General features: G+C 37.5%; 1 protein-coding gene across 1 annotated transcript in view; it reads left to right on the top strand.

Moving 5' to 3' along the window:
* Positions 1 to 18,727, top strand: part of GLCCI1 (glucocorticoid induced transcript 1) — a 47,176-nt gene extending 28,449 nt beyond the window's left edge. The window contains exons 4-8 of the mRNA XM_010151061.1: positions 1,422 to 1,538; positions 4,561 to 4,713; positions 10,777 to 10,987; positions 16,722 to 16,842; positions 17,913 to 18,727. Coding sequence (XP_010149363.1) covers positions 1,422 to 1,538; positions 4,561 to 4,713; positions 10,777 to 10,987; positions 16,722 to 16,842; positions 17,913 to 18,261 — 951 coding nt within the window. The 3' untranslated portion in view covers positions 18,262 to 18,727. The remainder of the gene's footprint in view (positions 1 to 1,421; positions 1,539 to 4,560; positions 4,714 to 10,776; positions 10,988 to 16,721; positions 16,843 to 17,912) is intronic.
* Positions 18,728 to 19,543: the final 816 nt, after the last annotated feature.

Raw genomic sequence — 19,543 nt, 5'->3', positions numbered from 1 at the left:
CAGTTCTCCAAATCTAGCTTGCCTGTGTTAGAAACTCAGTTGTACTGAGGCTCGCTCTGTATTGATGTATTCTACACACAGACCCTTTTGGAAGTCTAAACTGTTTGTCTGTTGTTGAAAGACCCAGGTATTCAACCGTTTCTGATTAACAGTTCTCTGAATATGGATAATGAGCTGTGGCAAGACCTGATATGAAGCCTTAAAGGTGCATCCTTCTTTTGTGAGCGATACCAGAAGCATCACAAAGAAAAGTCCACAGCCTGGAGCAAATCTCCATCCAGACATCTTCACCAAGCACTGTCATCCCTGACACTGTGAAGAATGATGTGAAGTGATTCTCTACCACAGAGTTGCTTCACAAGAGCACCACTGATATATTTAACTACTTGGAGTTAACCACAGAGTGTAGGTACTTGTAAGCTGTCACTCAGGAAGAGAGGTTACTTTCCAGCTGATGAAGTTCTTTGAAATAGGAATTCCAAGTGCATTCATGTCTTACTTGCCCTTTAGGTTTTTAAAAATTGAATCTCTAGTTGAGATAAAAATGAAATGGGGCCGTGCATGCTTTGCCTTATATGCCAGCATGCTGAGCCTGAGGAAGAGTGGAACTTGAGCCCAAAGGAAAGAATTATTCAGTCTTAAGGAAGCATCTGTACCTGTTGTTTGAATTTGCACATAGTCTAAACTCCTGAGACAGTGCTTATAGGGGTAAATACTCTTTCATATAGAAATTATCCAGGGGGAATAAATGAGTGGAGGAATCCAAATGAAATTCTTTAGTTTCTTGTTAAGGAGCAGGTTAAATGGATAATAGCTTTAGTTGCATTTGACCTTTAAAATATGTAACTTTTTGATTAGACTTCTTTGCAGCAGACAGCAGAAAAGATAATTCTGTCTGCCTGAAGGAATCTGTTATAATTTAGCCTGCAGGGAAGAGCTATTAAATGAGTTCTCAAAGATGAGCAATGCATATTGATTGCCAGTTGTTTGTGAAGGCTCTTTGCTTTTATAACAAATGATCATTGGAAAACTTTGGTTTGGTTTAAGATCAAATAAATTAAACTGTAGGCTTCGTATTCCCCAGTTTAAACCAGCTATAGGCCAAAAATTGCTACAAATTCTCATTCTGACTACTTTTGTTTGCATCGGTTATTACAGTGCTTGTTTGTAAATGAGGAAGTTTAGTAATTAAACTAAGCCTGCTGTCATATTCAGGTTGGTGAATAGAGCAGATACTTTGGAGAAAATATCTAATAAGCAGAAAGAAGCTTTAATGCTCATGCTTTAAGGGAAGGCAGTCCCATATGCTTGTAAAGTCCTCCAAAGAGGACTTACAATGTCTGTGATTCACTTTATATGGGAAGATCTGAGCAGTTATCCATTAGATAACCCATTATCACTTCACCTGAACTTCTTTCCAGCAGATTGCCAAACTGAGGCAGCAGCTTCAGCGCAGTAAGCAGAGTAGTCGTCACAGTAAAGAGAAAGAACGTCAGTCACCTCTCCATGGCAACCATATAGCAATCAGTCAGACTCAGGTAAGTACGTGGTTGCTTATATTAACAGCCTCCTACCTCATCAGTCTTGGGTGAATAGCCTGCTGTTTCTTCATGTCTGTCTTTGTTTCTTTTCTTGTGTTGTACACTGAAATGCTTAACAACCTGATACAAATGCATCTTTGCTGAAATTTATTTGATAATTGTCATATAACGAAATAAAGAAGGGTTGTAGCAGGATAACAACTAAAATACATTAAGATGCTGTAAAAATTCTGAGCATGGCCAGTTAAGACTGCATTTCCAGGAATACATACTTGCTTCCAAGACTGATTTATGCGGTATGCTTTCAAAACCTCTGTTTCTCTGGAATATATTTGCTTATCAGTTTTGCAATCTAATTTCATCTGAGCTGGTAAAGAAAATACCAAAGGTAGGCAGTCTGAATTGGGAGTCCAGCAATTGATCAGTTTTTGAGCAGCAAGCAGAACACTAACTGGCTTGTTACAGACAGACTTATAATTCACCTTACCATGTATTCATCAGTAAAAGTCAATGATACTGTATCACCAGAAATTTAAGGGTTCCATTATTTATTTATTTACATATTAGCTATTTATATTTTATTTATTTATATCTCATTTCCTAGTCCCATTTTAAGAATCTGATGCTTTGCTTATTGGTCAGTTCCTGGCCAGAGTGGCAATTTGCACATGACATCAAGGAAAACAATATTGTGGTGTTTATTTTCTAAAAAGAAAGTCATAATTCATCTTGAATTTAAACTCAACTGAAATCAAGATAATGATTGCCACAGTACTCCATGATTGGTGACTACAGGGACTGTCACACTGCAGGATAAAAAAATCCCTTTTCTTCATGATTTTGTCTGGAGACATCCCTGCTGGTTGTTATGGAAGTCCAGAATCATTGTCAGTACAGGTTCCTGTCTTCTAGCACAAGAGCTTGTGGTTGCAGTGGCAGTTACAGTGCTGTTGTTACAGTATGCTTTGAGCACTTCCTTTATATTAAATGGAAAGAATTGCTATCATCAGCCTGTTGTTGTTCTGTACACTGTGCCTTACTGTGAAATCTCAATCAGACTTAATCTTTAGGATGCAAAATCTTAGGTCTAGATTATGTTGATGACCAATCTCATGTTCTGTACGAATGAACATTGTGATGATAGGACTTGTCCATCAGTCTATGGATTTGGTGTCCTCCTCTCTGAGAAGTTAAGATCAGGTTCCTAGTGTGACATCATTGTTTTCTGCTGTCTTATTATTTACCAATTTTTCAAAGTGATGTGGGAGTTTAGGCAAACTGTAATATATCTGATCATTTTAACACCAGCCTGGTTAAGACAGTTTTTGTTTTCAGGTCATTTTCATGTTTCATTGTTATAAAAATTCGCTTGTGCTTTATCTGTATTTCTCCTGTTATGAAGATGCTGACACAAATGAAATATAGCTTTGGACAGATTACCTGGCAAAATAAGCTGACCATGAACCAGATTCTCAGCAGGGTTCAATGGAGGATGGCCCATGCAGTGTCTTTTAGCCATTACAGACTGCTAGCGAAATTGAAACCCAGTTATGAGTTCTGAAGCTGAAGCAAGGTTCAGTCAATCACTTGTGAACCTTAAGCCACTTGTAGAAAGCAGTTAATCTTGTCTCATTTGACAGCACAGACATTTGAGTTCTGATTAAATTTCACCTATAGTGGATCCTTAACTTGGACCCCATGTTGCTAACAGGCCACTAGTTGAACTGAAATGTTGGTTCTGTCTTTGTATTTCCTCACTGCCTTTTAAAATAGTTAGTCTTTTAGAAAGAAGAGGCTGAGCTGTGATACCTGATCCATTATGTTCCTTCTTTTTGGATAAAACTTTGTGGTTAAAACCTAATCTTGTGATGAGGACACTCCTGAAATTTTTATGCCTCTGTAACATATGATATGGAAAGCAAACCCCTTTTCTGTACAAAGTAAGCTGTTAAGGTACCTGTGCCACTCTTCATAGTTCCAGTAAACAGTCTTTTGACACAGGCTGAAATCCACCTAGGACACGTGCTTTGAAGAAACATTCTTTAGTACTTGGAGGCCACTTTGTCACGATCTACGTAATGTTTTGTTTTCTCAAGGATGTGTTCTCTGAGGCTGTTGTAGTTTTCAGTTCTGGCACCACTGTGGGAAGCCATCCTGCAGGCAGTGTGTTTTGTCAGAGAATGCCTCCACACAAGTGACATGCACCTTCGGAGCTGCATGTTGTGCAAGGCTCACTTGGCAAGAACTCAAAAAAGAAATTTTACATTTTGTCTTAAGCATCCTGTGATTCAGTGTACAAGAGGAAGACAGAGATTGGAAGTGAACGCTGTTCATGGCTGTCAGCATAGGTGCATCTGTGTTATGCAGCTGGTGCCAAGGTAAAGCTTTTGAGGTTGACTGTGCAAGTTGTATGCACACTCTCGTGAATGATTCTTGTTGGTAACGGAGCTCCACTCAACAGTTTTTTTTCTGAAAACCATACCATACTTGTATCTATTTACATACTTGATTCTTAGAATGCTTTAAGACCTTTGACATAAAGTTCTGAAAAGTTGTACGATAATGACATTAAAGGTTCACAATGAATGTTTTGTTTTTCATTCATTAAAGCCACAAAAGAGAATAAAAGTGCATTAGGTGGAATATTTCAGTAAAGTGGTTAAGCTTTAGGAATGTTAGAAAATGCCTTTTGGATCCCAGTTAAGCCATCAGCACCCTGCGTGCTCTGCATGCCCCTACTGTGTATTCAGTAGTCTGTACTTCTGGAAAGTACATATACCTGCCTACATACTGATAAGTGAAGTAGTAGAACGCTTTTATTATAGAACACTTGAGTTAAGTAGAGGTGATTTTAGTGACTTTTGATTTATGCAAGCATTTATTTTCATTTAAAGATGGTCTTCTAGATGGCAAAATTAATGCACAGGCTTCTTACTACTTAGTTGTTTTAGTATGGGTCTCAGACTTCTGTCTTTATTCCATTTTCCAGCTTCAAATGATGTTGCTCTCTGCCTTCTAGGCTTCTATTTCCAGATCAGTCCCTATGCCACTGTCAAACATTTCGGTGCCAAAATCAACTGTTTCACGCGTGCCGTGTAATGTAGAAGGAATAAGCCCCGAACTGGAAAAAGTATTCATTAAGGAAAACAGTGGAAAAGAAGAAGTATCCAAGGTAAGCTTATATTAACATGTTTATGGTGTTTTTTTCTTTTCTATAAACGCATGGGAAACCTTCCTTGTGGCTGAAACTACAAATAATTTTCTTCAAAGAAATGTTAAAAAAGGTTTGATTCTGTGTTTTAGAGTGGTTGGTTTTGTCTTTGTTTTGATTTTTAAAGGCCCTCTAGCCAAAGATACTTTGTTTAGAATCCTTTCTGTAGAAAACTTGAAAGTTTTGTGCAAAAACACCAGAACTTGAAAATATAGATACTGCAGGCTACAGTAGTAAGAAATTAGACACTGGGAGATAAATTAATTGGATTCATTTTGCATTCTTAGGCAAGACTTAAGCTACTTGTCCTATCCTCAGCTTTTTGGTCTTAATGCTTTTATTCAATAAACTGAATGTGGAACATCTTACTTCCATGAAACCACTGTGATCTGTCATAGGAGATATCTGTATGGGAAATACTAACAAAAGAGACATCTTTTCTTACGGTGAGAGAACTGGAGCATTGGAATCCTCACTGAGGAGCACTGGAGTGATGAGATGACGCTTAAAATGTGAAATACTTGGTTTACAGTCACTATTTCCTACATAGCCAATGAAAACTTTCTGTTGTGAAATAAACTACCCTACTGTTTTTTCTAAGATGCTCTAAGATGTAGGTTCTTTTCTCTTGAATGGTCATGTAACAGCAATTCCTTGTACAAGTCAAGCTATAAAACTTTAGTCTTGGCTTTTCTAAAGACTGTCATGTGGACAAAGCAGTCTGAAGAATGAAATACTGTAGTAGTAGTAGAAGTTGTGTTGTTTGCTTTCTTAAGGCTGTCTCATCCCTTTATAAAGGGTGTGTATTGTAACAGGGGGTAAGTTAAAAAACAAACGCACAAACCAAAACAGAAAACCCAAATCATTCAACCTTGTTGTACCATCTCCAAAGAGTATATAAAGGTACGTATGACAGTGCCACCACTGATGTTGCTATGGCTAGGGTTCTAATCTATGGTCAAAGAACATTTCATTTACTTATCAGACAATCATCTTCATAAATGTTGTCCTTGGGCTTTAACAGCTTATTACTCGGGATGCAGAACTCAGTCTCCTAAGTTACTGAGTGTACTGGCACTGATCCAGCAAAAGAGTTAAGCACACACTTAAGTGCGTTTTTGGATTGGGGCCAGAGGTGCTCAGCAGTTTACACAACCACGGCAATAGTGAACCCCTCCTCCAAGCATCTATCTGTGGAGAATCTTCAGACACAAAAGAAAGCCATAAATTAGATATTGCCCTTGAAGTCAAGTCCATCTTCATGGGCAGAGGGTTGTTTCCTGCTATGTATCTTAATTTCTGTGAAGTGTGGTCTAGTGGGTCCTAAAGTGGGCCTCCTAGCACTGCCTTTGAGTTTACTAATCTCATAGCTTACTTACAGAAGTTTATAATGAGTAATTTACTCAATCTTACTGCTCATGAACTTTCTCTCGATAGAACAACTTAGCTTATTTTTAGCCTGGGCGAGTTGGGGAAGCTAGGTAAAAGGTTCGGAATTATTGAAGAAAAGATAAGCTATAGGAAACCAGACTTCATTAGTTTCCCTGCAAGTCAATCAGTTTGTTTTTCTTTTCAATTTTCTGCCATTCTTTCTTGCTGTAACATTCTGTATTTTTAGAAAGTATTTTTTAAAATAGCAGTCAAAGATAGTTGGTTGCTTGGGGTGATATGTGAAGGATAAATTATTCTGTAGACTCTTTTGTAAGATTGGTGTGCATCTAGATTCTCAGCTGTTTTCTTTTAACCTGTTTTCATGTTTACTTCACAGTTTTAACAGTGCATGTTCAAACCTTGATTTTCATATGAATCAATACACCCAGCTGCATAAAACACTGCACCCTGTTGTGAATCTGTATTCATTTGCTAGGAAAGATTTGGGGGATAACACAACCTACTTCAAACACTGATGAGGAGTATTACTCTTATTTTAAGTGCAGCTCAATAATTCTTTAATTTTGGTGGGTTGTTTTTTTGTGTGGTTTTTTTTTTCTCCTCCCCAAATTTACCTACTACCTTGTTAGAAATGAATGGAAGAAATCAGAAAGCTACTGTCGTCTTTCTCTTGTGCTGACTTAGTTCTGTTAGTTTTTTGAATGCTGCCCCTTTATTTTTTATAACACCTTAATGATAATAGAAATTGTACTTGTAAAAGTATAAATATTTATAAAAGTGAAAATAAATATTGTATACATGAGTCTTCTTATTTTGTATTTCAGATAGTTGATGATACAGTAATGTCATTACCTTTTAATAATCTAATTGACCATAAAATTTAGAGGGATTGCATTGCAAGTGGTCAAAACATTCAAAATATTTTTCTTTTCAGTTTAGCCATGTATGTGTGTATTTTTTCAGCTAATTCATCTTACTTACATGGCTGAAAGCATTCTCTTTCTTCTTTCATAAAACTAAGTTAAACTTTGCTTTTTTGAGTCACTTCTTAATCGTGTCTTTCTTCTCAGATTTATTAATACACTTGAATTCATTTGCTAATGCATTTATTCAAAGATCCTGGATATATTTTCCTTCCTGTGTTATAACTTGTTGACTAGCTTTCCAGGACATTGTGTCAGCATGTCTCTGTTCTCACTGTAACTGATGAGAGGGAATCAGCTTTTTGTGAAGTTGTTGTGACAGGCTTTTGTTGTTTGTCCTGTTGTGACTCCACAACACAAACGCTGGAGTTTTTGATACAAGAAGATGATGGACTTACTGTAGGAGTTGGGGGGTAAGACGTGTTCCCCCTTACGGAATACACTGTGAAAATGAAAAGTGCCCTCTAGCTGGACATGGACACGTTCATAGTTGTCCTATTAGGAAAGAAAATCTTATGAAAACTAGCTTCAGATACACAGACATAATCCAAAATGAAGAAATTTTGACTGACTATCACACAATAGGTGTAAAATGATTAATGCGTTTCTTGTTTGATTTCTAATGCTTCTGGAAGTAGTAGAAGGAAGCACTTTCCTGTGTCTGCCATTGTGTTCTGGTCTAGGGAAGAGCTTTTAAATCAAAGTTATTGAATGCTTTGTTCTCCAGAAGTTGCCTCCCAAAGAGGTGGAAGACTTGTGAAGAACAGATTATTTTAAGGCTCCCATTGGTGTTTTATATCATAGTATTCATCATTATATCCTGATGCTACTAAGTAGGGTGTTCTTGGTTGGGTTTTTTCCAGCATAAAAGTCAATACTGAAAACGATGTGGGGAATTTTAACAGTGTATTGAGAAACACATGCTGTTGTCAAATTGAGTGTTTCCGTACCTTTGCAGGGAGACGAGGATAGTGAGTAATTGTGTCCAAGAACACACTGTCCCGTAGGGGTTGGCAGGTGTCCAGTTGGAATGCATTTGGTGTAAGTTTAGTACATGACTAGACACTTGCAAAAAGCCAAAAACCAACCAGCATATAGAATGCAGTAATTCCTACTGGTTTTCCATGCTTTGAGCATTATGAAAACTAACAGCAGCTGTACCAAATTAGTTACCCTATTTCTTATGCTATAAGGTTGTGAGGACTTCTGTTTTTAAAATAGTTCAGGCATGACCCATGGAAAGCAACTTCTAAAGTACTTTTTTATGTTGATCAGGTTTAATACATAAATTTAAGTGGAATAGTTTTGGTTGATATTTTCATGAAGTGTTTTGCACTTGTGAAAACTTGGATTCAATATTAAGGGAAAGATAAATACAGAAATACAGTAATATGAGATATTTGCTGGTGTTTTCTATGCCTTAAGAGTTATTTTACTTGGAAAGTAAATAAATATTTAGCTTTTCCTACTTGTGCGTATATTTAGAAGCATGTCTAAAAATATGGATAACTTCTTGAACCTTAAGTTTTAAATCAGTGGAGGTTTAAATATGTAATTTGTGATATACTTCCTGACTACACAAGACTCTTCTTCCTCCAGGTATGGAAGAACATCTGTGTTTTACTGAAGTCTTTAATTATGTGAACACTTAGTGGGGTTTTTTTTCTGCTCCCTAGAATCCTTGCTTTACCTGTTATGTAGAGCATAGTATATGCACTTAATGAGCAGCTGTTCGGTGGTTTTATTTTCTCCTCGTTAGGTATGTGTCCTAATGCTCGCTATTAAACCTTGCTTTGAGGTCAGAAATCTGGATTTCTTCCTGGGTTTTGCTTTTGTATAATAGGAGAGTGTCTGAAATTTTGTTCTCTTTTTATTACACCTATGTGAGAAGAAAGTTGGTATTATCTGCACTTTATGACAGAGAAACACAAATCCACCTGGCTTTTATAATGTGATTCTTCAGGTATCTCAGGATCCTGAATGCCATTTTAGGAGTTTAAAATGCAGCTCTCAGCCTGCTTCTGCTTTTGTGAATGTTGAAGAGTTTTGCAAATGAATCCTATATAGACTGGGCATCCAGAAAAGATGCCAGGAAAAGAGAGAGGTTGGTTCAGATGATTTCCTGGCATCTTGCAGAGTTTTCATGGAATAGATGGAAATAAAATCGCTGCTCTGCAGAGCGGTTATTTTTTTTTATTACGATAATTGAGATTTTTTGTTTTCTTTCTACAGCTTCAGTCTTGTTTTCTACCTCTTTTCTGTCTGTGTTACAAATAATATAATGCTTCAGGTGTATGTTGTGCATCGAATGAGTCATGGTCTGTCGGGGGTGATGGGAACAGCAACACGTAGTCACACGTGGTGTGAACTGAGCTGCTGGAACAGACCACACAGCTGTGCCCAAACTTTTGAGTGTTTGATGTACCAACTGTAATCTTCTCTTTATAGTGTGTTTCTTCGCTTTTAACTGAAATGTGACATGATATTAACTGGTGGAAGGCTCGTAAGAAGAAAAAGGTCTTCCCGCTCTGCTACATCTGCCTCTGTATAATATGTGGTGGTTTTCTGGATAGACTGTTGTTGAAAAGGGGAGCATGTGGTGCTTGCCCAATATGTTCTGTGTCCTTGTTGCTAGCAGAATAGTGTTGGGTTGAATTTTAGGCCGAAGAACAGCCTGTTTATATTTTTGGAATATATGGAGAAGAGGAAAGCAATAAAATAAAAATGTTTATTTGAAGTGAGAAGGAAAAAGACATTTTTTGTAGCTAGAACATTTAAGCTGTTATCAATGGCTTGAATACAGTCCTCACTGAAGTGAGGACAAAAATGATATTTAAATCTTGCAGGCGTTTTTTCCCCTTCACTTTTAAGCAAAACACTATTTCTTATTTGATTTCTTACATTTCAAGCAGTGTTGTCTTTATGATAAAATTAGTTTTCCACTGGGAAGAACAAGCAAGTAGAATGTGCCAGTCTACTACTGTGGACATGTCTACACAGTATATTGCAGAATGGGATGCAAGATTGCTCTGGCCAGTGCCAACTAGGCTGATACGAGCAGGCAGTACTCCTTTGGTTCAAGACAAAGCTTGTGAACCTTATATAAGCCTGTGCATCATCTGCTTCGTTGCCATTTTGTCAGAGACGCCTATAGAAGTGAAGGGTGGAGTGTGGAACTGTGCTAGAGAATTACAACTTACTTGCAAAACCTGTACGGTTTCATTTGCAATTATTCAGTTGTTATGGCAATAGTGTGCCACTGTATTTGACACTTTATACCTTCCCTTTTATCCAAATGATCTTTGCTAGAGTACTTGGTTTTCCTTTAGAATAACGGTGGCCTTTACTGAAAATTGTATTATTAAGCATAATTAGAGATCTATTTGTTACAGAGGTTTGCTTTTTTAAAGTATCAAAAACCTACCCAAAACCATTAAAACTAGCATGTGTTGAAGTGTGTGCTGGTGTTAACATTGCATTAAGAGGATACAGTTGGCTTGAAATGTCTGCACTTTGTCCCAGCATTCAGCGTAATTAATGTATGTTGTGTACATTGTACATTGCGTCATTTTCTTGTATGAGGTTGTTCTTTGAAAAAAGGCTTGTTTGCTGTTCTTAAGGCCTTGCCTCATTACTTCAGTTACGAGTGCTGCCTTGCTTAGGAGTTTGATCTTTTCCCTGTAACCTGAATGGCTTGTTTCTCTTGCAGCCGCTGGATATCCCTGATGGTCGAAGGGCCCCGTTACCTGCTCACTATCGTAGCAGTAGTACACGAAGCATTGATACTCAGACTCCATCTGTCCAGGAGCGCAGCAGCAGCTGCAGCAGTCATTCACCATGTGTCTCTCCCTTTTGCCCTCCTGAATCTCAGGATGGGAGTCCTTGCTCTGCAGAAGACTTACTCTATGACCGTGATAAAGGTGAGAGTAGAATGGCCTGCCTTTACCTATGGGAGGCATGTGTTGTCCTGCTTTTACAACTCCTTCATTTTACTCATTACATCAGTTTTTGTTTTTGTTTGATTGTTGTGGAGGGATTAAGGATTTATCTTAAAACTGGTTTTGTTTACATTTTTTTTCCCTCTTGTTTGTGAAACTTCACAAACATCTTCCATAAATATGTCAGAGGAGCACAGCAAAGAGTCTTAACTATTTATGAAGATTCTAATGTGAAGAATCACATTGTAACATGTTTATGTTAAAAAAGGTTTCAAGGTTTGTGGTAGACTCTGTATTCATCATGGGTGAGTTACTTGCTGATCAAAATGGTGATGAAGTTTTGGACTGCTTTTTAAAAGTGCTCTGCTTCTGAACTCTTACAATCCACTTGAAGCTATTTGGTGAGGAGCTCAGTTATGAGTTTTTGAAGAATCTGAAAGAGTAATTCTTTGCCTGTGTATGTTGCACAACAACCCAAAATTTCTGAATAATTTGTGTTTATATGTCAATATCCTGCAATTTTTTTCAAAGTCTGTAAAACATCATTTGTTGTTGTAGAGGGAGTGAACTGGAGTTTCAGTAATTAAGATTTACTGACAGAACGTGTAGGATAAAAATACAGGCCCCAGTGTAAAAAAAAGATTGATTTTTTTGACAGCTGCTTACTAATTAAATTATTCTTGGGCTTCTGGTCAGGTAGACTTAAGTCTTTTATCAGCTGGAAACATGGACTTTAGTTATGAGGGATGCAGGGTTTGGGTAAAACATACAAGCTAATAGTAAGTTTCACAGAGGAAGATCTAGTGTAGACTTACTGATAAGCTAAAGCCAGCGGTATTTCGAGCTTATAAGGTCAAGCTTTTATAGTAAAAAGTCTCTGTTTTTAATAATTCTTAAAGTAATTTGGAAATAAGATTGGGGAAGGCAGTGGGAGAAATAATAACTTTTCTTGGTTTCTGAAAAGTATTGCTTTCCCATCCTGGATTTAAAAGCAGATAGTGGAAAACATGTCCACCTGTCCGAATCCTGAACTGGAGGTGAGTGTGTGCACATGTTTAAGTTAAACACATCAAAGTGAAGCCTTAGCTCAGCATGATAGTTGGCCATGCTCAAAAAATAAGAGAGATTGGCTCACACACACACACTTTCTTACAGTGTGCATGTGAATTGTAAGGTGTTGTCAAGACTGAATCACTCTAGAGACATCTACTAAAGTATTAGCACACAAGGAAACATCTTGACAGGTCCTGATAACAAATATGAGTTGAAAAGTGAGGAAATGGAAAGAATAATTCCTTTTTCCAGTTAGTAGTCAGTTATCACAGTAACTGGAATTTTCAGTGTTTTATTGGCGATAGTGAGTGAAGACAGTTTGAAATAGTGCATCTAACCTTCTTAATGCTTTTCAAGGGTTGTTATCTTCTGTCTTGGATTTTTTGAACAGCTAATCAGAGTAAAATTTATTGATGAATTTCACAATGGTTAGATACTGATGTGTGGATTTTGGTTTTAAGACTGACTTTAATGCTAGGTTTGCATCAAAAGTCTGCTTTAGTAGTAGTGTATAGGTGACAGTCATAGCCAGTTTGTAAAGTTAATATAACTGCATTTTTAAATCAGTTTAAGATACTTAACACTGTCTGTATGAAAGATAAAGGCCTGAACTGCTCATCACAACTTTAAGGACAAATAGAAACTAGAAAAATGCATAGCAGTTTTTCAACAGAGTAATTTGTTCAGAGGTTGTACAAGTATAGTCAAAAAGGCACCTTTCATTCTCAGATCATTAAGATTCCGAAGGCCAGTTGTTCTGAATAAGAATGTTATCTTAAAAATAGTTTAATTATAGATAAATGAGGGAGGGAAGTAGAAATTATAAGGGAATAGCAACTTTTGAGAGACAGTTTATTAACATCTGTTTTGAATATTAACTACTACTTTATAAAACAAAACTCATGCAGTTTTTCGATCCTTCATTTTAAATGTTTTTGTGATTCAAGAACAGAACTGTGAGTTTGCTTAAGTTTTGAAAAACACGTTTGTGTAAATTCATTTTTTTAAGGGCAAGACTGTTACATATATATGCATATATGTATAACCAAATGTAGACATACATTTCAAGATACTTTTCTGTCACTTAAGTTGAGGTTTTATTTTCCTCTCTACAGGAATAGCTTGGATTACTGTATTTTTGAATGGTAAATCAGCTTTATGAATGCTCCCGAGTGTGTTGCTGAATAGGAAAGGAAGGTTAGTAGTTTGACTGAGAGACATGAGTAGTGAGAGGAGCCAGCACTTTGTACAGACACAGCACTGCTTTACATTTCTAAAGCATCTCCTATTTCTTGTGCAAAGCTGTGCTTTGGCCTGAGGCCCTCGCAGCTGCTCTTTGGACTGTATCAGCTGTTTGGTTTACATTTCTGCAAGAAACCTGCTAAATCCATTGAATTTTTCAAGAGAAAGTGAAAGCTAGATTTCAGAAAAGGTCCACAATACTGCTCCGAACTGCGCAGTGATACTAAATGATATTGATGGGAGCAGAGAGGGAGGGGTGGGAGAGAAGGTATATTAATGGCACCTGGCTTTATAATTTTGTTTTCAAACACCAGCCCATTGCAAGGTAAGGGACTGCCTTGCTTGCTGCATTAAAGCTCTTGGTTTCACTAGATCTGTATTACAATACTCTGGTCCCTGAGGCTATAATTCAGAGTGCTACGTAGCATACTTAGTAGCTGTGACAGAGGTAAAGTTCAGAGGCATCCTAAGGTATAAGCAGATGAAATTTGGGGCTTTTTGTACAAAAATAAAGAGCATAACCTGTTTTTCAGGGATTTTGATTTAGGTGCTTTTCTGTAGCATTGTGTATTTTTGCTGTTGCTAGCAGGCTGTTGTAAGCACCATGTTCATGAAGATGAACCAAAGATACTTTTGACTTCTGGGCATCTGATTCCTATTTTTTTAATGAAAATTATATATGAAGTCTTTGGATAGTCTTTAAAAAACAAAAGTGATTTTTGAACCTATCAAAACAAATCCCAAGGCTCACTGGCAAAGTTTTTTGTTTCCTTTAAGTTTGTCACTCAAAATGTTTTGCAAACTCTTTAGTTTGCTTAAATTTGTGGTATTAAGTCATCTGGTTAAAATAGTATTTTTAGTGTTCAATAACAACCTTAAACATTTTCTAGGTAACAGAATATATCCCTTTTGAATATTTATGCTTAGAAATTCTGTGTAATAAGGCTCCATATTGCCTTCTGTATGGTTTCAGTACCAAAATGGACTGTAAAGGTTACATCTGTTAATCATCAGTCACTAATGAAGTTGGGTTCATCAGCTGAGCTATGTTGACCCAGCACATGCTACCAGTGGAACCTGCAGACGAGTCCTGTGTGAAGGCTCATGCATTGCAGCTTCTCAGACAGAAAAAAACCCCGTATAAATAGCACAGTTTGAGAAATAACACATTTGCAGTGTCATTAAGGATTAACAATGTGATGCTTTAGCACTTAAGTGTTTACAGGATACACAAGTGGAGACTGGCTTAAGCTGTCAATTCCACTTCTTGCCACTTCAACTTGTGGCCTATATTTCCAGTACCCTTCCGTTCTTGCGCGGCTGCTGTACGTGTAGAACCAACACCAAGCTTGTATGTGTGAATAATAACCATGCGTGTTTATCATATAGTACTGTGGTGTATGCTTGGTCAAAATGAAAAGCTAACCTCTTAGAAAGTGTTAAAAGCGGGGAGGGTAAAAAGAAACAGAATAGTTAAATTAGGCGATATAATTTTATGTAACTTGTTTAACAGCTGTCTCTTAGGAAGTTTCAGCCAGACGGGGCTAAATAAACTGAAAACTTCATAAAAAAACGAACTGGCTAGACAAGACTCTAAATCTTCCAAGAACTGACTTAACTTTGAATTTGCTTTGATTCTTTCCTTGGATGTACTTCCACAGTTTTCCACTATTTGGCGGAATGAACAGAAGCACATTTTATGCCTCAAACTTTTAAAATAGAAACTTGGATCTTCTATTTTAAGTATTAGAAGGAGAAAACAAACTGTCTGACTTCTATTAATGATTTCTATGTTTGGAATGAGCTGTGTGGGCCAGCTCTGGAATTTGCCAACAGGACCATGGACCATCATGCTCCCAGCTTGGCAAATACCTGTATTGTCTCAAAGCCTTTTCTGCCTTTTTACAGTTAAAACCTCAATTTCTGTAAAAAGTTGTGTGTTCACTTTGCAGTAGGCCAGAGCTGAGTAATCAATACGCTACTGAGGTTCACTTCAACTGGGTTGGGTTTTTTTCTGATGTCTTTCATAGTAAATCTCCAGAGGGAAGTGCGACATGAGAGTTGAGTTGGCTTGTAAGAGGAAGTAGAGATGTTTCAAAACCTCTAATGTTTAGCCTTTGTGTTTGAGTCAGGGCTATACAAATGTTTATGTAGTTACTGCTGCAAGCTGTTAAAGGCAACCATATATGCTTCAGTGAGTCTGGATCGTGGTGCTTGACGCTTTGGTCGGTTTTCCACTGTTGCTGAAAAGGCACACATGGACAACAGCAGAAAAGCAAAGGTATCTGGGTTAAAAATTGTAAGGTACCCCACATCGGTGGAAAGACTCAAAAGGAGCTGAAGCAAGAGCAGTTATTTTTCTCCAAATAAGGTATATTTTTAAGTGGGGATCCTCTTGAACTTTGCCATTTCATTTTCTTTTAATTGTAAGCCCAAGCAGAAAATAGGGAGCCACTAATACTATCCTGAGATAGATGTTGCCCTTCTGAAAAGGTAGAAGCCACTGCAGAAAGCTAATTTTCTGTAATTATTTTTGTACCTACTTTATTTTCTTAATGCATTGAATGTCATGTTATCAAGTGTTTAAAGCGAACCTTCGATAGTCTAAATTTTTCAAACATTTGCGCTTCTGTCATTACCAGACTTGAGCCTTCTCTCTTCTATTTTCTGAGAAGTAAAAAGAAATCTGCCTATTGCCTCATGTCCAAGATCTTCACACCTTTAGTTCCTAGTGCGTCTAGTAAGATACACACAGACAGTTATTTATGAAGAATACCTGTACCCTAGTTAGTGGTGAAAGAATTGAATTGTGAAAGTTTTATTTTGCATATTAAAACAACTTCACAACCATGAAACAAGTAAGGTGGGGCATTGTAATGATGAGGTGTCAGTACCTGTGTTAAACGTGCGTTGTTTCTTTGCAACTTCTGAACTATTCATGAGACTAATGAGGTCAATATCGCAGGGAAGAATATGTTTTAAAGTAAGATACATACTGTATACACACATTTTCAATAACTGTCTTTATAATACAGTGAGAGGGAGTATTATCATTACCACTCGTAATTCTTCTGCATGTATTATGCATATTACCTTGTTCGTTGGTGTTTTTTGAGGTACATAACGAAGAACTATTTGTTTCCAGGATCGCAGCTCTGCTTTCTTCCAATGGCAGTGTTCTGGATAAAAATATTCTCCTGTTATGTGGTGTTATCTGATAGACTACTGCTGCACTGAAGCTTTTATTCAGAAGAAATGTGCTATGCAAGGGTGTTAGAAATGGCCTACAATAAAGGAAGCATTGTGGTAGAAGCAAACTGGCACAGTGGCTAAATTGTGAAAAAAGGCATCTTGTTTGGAAATCAAATTTAATTAAAAACCACTTTCAATCTCTAGTAATATAACTGCTTTAAATTTTCAGACAGTGGGAGTAGCTCACCGTTGCCCAAGTATGCCTCATCTCCCAAACCAAACAACAGCTACATGTTCAAACGAGAGCCCCCAGAGGGATGTGAGCGAGTGAAGGTCTTTGAGGAAATGTCGTAAGTAATGCCTTTTATATCAGCTGGTATCTGCAAAGCAGTAAACCTGTTTACTGAGCCTATTCAACTGCAGATGAATAAACTATTCCAGCTGATGAGTTTTTCAGGAGCAAACTGTTCTTAGAGTTTGCACAGAAGAAAAGTTGAAGTGTTTCACATTGGTTTGAAGAGGAAATGGAGTGGTTTATGTTTGAACTCTTTTTGTGCATTTATAAAAGGCAACAAAAATCCAAGCAGAAAAGATAAGGTACTTTTAATTTCCTAAGCATTTATAAACCTCTTTTCATATTTGTTTTTATTAACTTTTTTAATGTGCGTGGCTTAAAACAAACTCTGCTTGCAGTTCTTTATCAGTTGCAAGCATAGGTTACATTCTGACACGTATAAAACTTAAAAAATGGAATGAAACCTGTGTAAAGTGTTTGTAGACTGTAGTATACTTACGGCATAGGCTTGCTCAGTATTTTTCCTGAGCAAGAAGTTGGAAATTAAACTCTCGGACATCGTGTCTTTTTCCCCTACACCCAGCAGTATTTGGGCACATGCTGTCGAGGTTGCATGCTTAGCTCCTGGGGATGAAAGAAGTAAGAAAGGGAAGTTCTTTGCTCTAACAGCATTCATTGCCTGCTGGATGGTGAAGGAGCAATGTTGGGTTGTGGAGGAAACCTCCAGAGGAATTATATAATGTGGGAAAGGAGAGGTCTATTTCATGGAAGTCCTCAAAGGGATTTAATATGACTAAATGTGGTGTTGCTGCATTGTTTTTACTAAAGAAGAATTTGTGCCATTTTTAATTACTGTGGCATTTTTTCATGCACATATATGTACTGCACATTTTTCTTGCTGGAAATTGCATGTTTATCCAGTAATTATTAAGGCATTTTTTGTGAGGGTACTATTTTTAATGCTGTGGATCAGTTAGCTGACTACCAATATGGAAGATGTTTGCCCCTCTGTCCAATTAATCCCATTCCTTGTCATTCACATTTTAGCAACGTGTAGAATCACAAAGTTCATTACGTGTCACATGTCTTTCTTGGCCAGGTATATAATCTTTTCTCTTGTTGTAGGTCTCGTCAGCCTGTCTCAGCCCCTCTCTTTTCATGTCCTGACAAAAACAAGGTTAATTTCATCCCAACCGGATCAGCTTTCTGTCCTGTAAAACTTCTGGGCCCCCTCCTTCCTGCTTCAGACCTGACGCTGAAGAACTCTCCAAACTCTGGTCAAAGCACAGCTTTGAGCACCCTGACTGTTGAGCAGCTTTCGTCCCGGGTCTCTTTCTCATCTCTCTCAGATGACACCAGCACAATGGACTCTACAGAGGTCCCGGCACAGCAACCGTCCCAACAGCAGCAGCCCCTTTTACAGGAAATTCAGACTGACGACCATTCCTCTCCTCCGAGCTATGTGTTAATCTAGACCAAGGTGGAGCAGGCCTCTGCCCTGAAATAAGGATTGACGAGATAATAGTTCATATACGTCTGCATGAGGTGGCAACCTTTCAGAACAACACAGAATACTTAGCAGCATTTGAAAAAATATCTCAACGCTGTTCTTGGCAGGGACAGAATTCACATTCAGCATTTTTTGTGAGAAAGCAGTAATGCCTGCGGAATCCATATATCATTAAGCGTTTTAAGTGGAGACTATGCATTTCATAGTATGTTTGACCAGATTAGTACTGTGTCCTGTGTTCTGTTTCAAATTCTACAGTATAAATAAGCTCTATATATATATAAAAAAAAAGTTGCCTGTCTGAATAGAAAATGTCTTGCTGTGTTGTGTCCTATGGAAAATACTGTACTTCAGGATTATGTTTACAACTGATCCAGGTGTTTATGTTTCTAACTTCTGTAATACACACAATGCAAAAAAAAAAAAAAAAAAATATGGCCACAACCGTTGCACAGTGCCCACCCTATGGCCTAGCTTCAGGTACTTCTCTCGAAGTGTAAACTCAGGTAACTTGGAATGTATATCATATTGGGATATAAAATACTTTGCAGCTACAAAGCTGAAGAGGGAACATCACTCTTTTGCCTTTCCTTATTTTATGCATTAATATTTCCTCATTACATTCCACTTTCTTGGAATAAGTGCATTCAGATCCAGGTGAACAATGACCCTGGACATGGGTGAACATGAGGAGAACCAGCAAATCTGTGATGTATATCACTTTTGTCATGTGCTTACAAATAAGACAACTGTTGCATTTACTGTCATTTCAATATATGTAAAAATGTGGCATTTAAAGGTTTCAGGTGTTGCTCAGTTAATGACTGTTAAACTGTTGCAAATAAAGTGTTCAGTACTAGGCTGTACATGAGAAACATTCCATGTTGTGTGTGAGAGGATTTTGAAAGACAAGAATGTTTTTGTTCAAGAACAGAGACTCTTTCAGGTTTCACAGGGGATGATGGGGATTTCCTCTCCTGTTTTTGTTGGCAGTTAAGGATGTGAAATGCTACTGTTACCGTCTAAAAGTCAAATTAATGTTTAGTTTCTCTTTTGGAAATGTTCATTCATTTGCTGGTTGGAATTAGGTTTTCAGATTTTGTCAGGCTGGTGTTAGATGAGCAGCGTTTTATTTATGTAGTGAGTAATTCTGTTTTGGATTGAAGTCCAAAAGTAGCAAGTGGATGTTCTAAGAGGGGTGGGGAAAACAATAGTTTTAAGTTCATGTTACTTAATCAAAGCTTCT

Source organism: Eurypyga helias, unplaced genomic scaffold (genome assembly GCF_000690775.1).
Source record: "Eurypyga helias isolate BGI_N326 unplaced genomic scaffold, ASM69077v1 scaffold20054, whole genome shotgun sequence".
Lineage (NCBI taxonomy): Eukaryota > Metazoa > Chordata > Aves > Eurypygiformes > Eurypygidae > Eurypyga > Eurypyga helias.
Note: the sequence above shows the minus strand (reverse complement) of the source record. Positions and strands in the feature narration are given on the sequence as shown.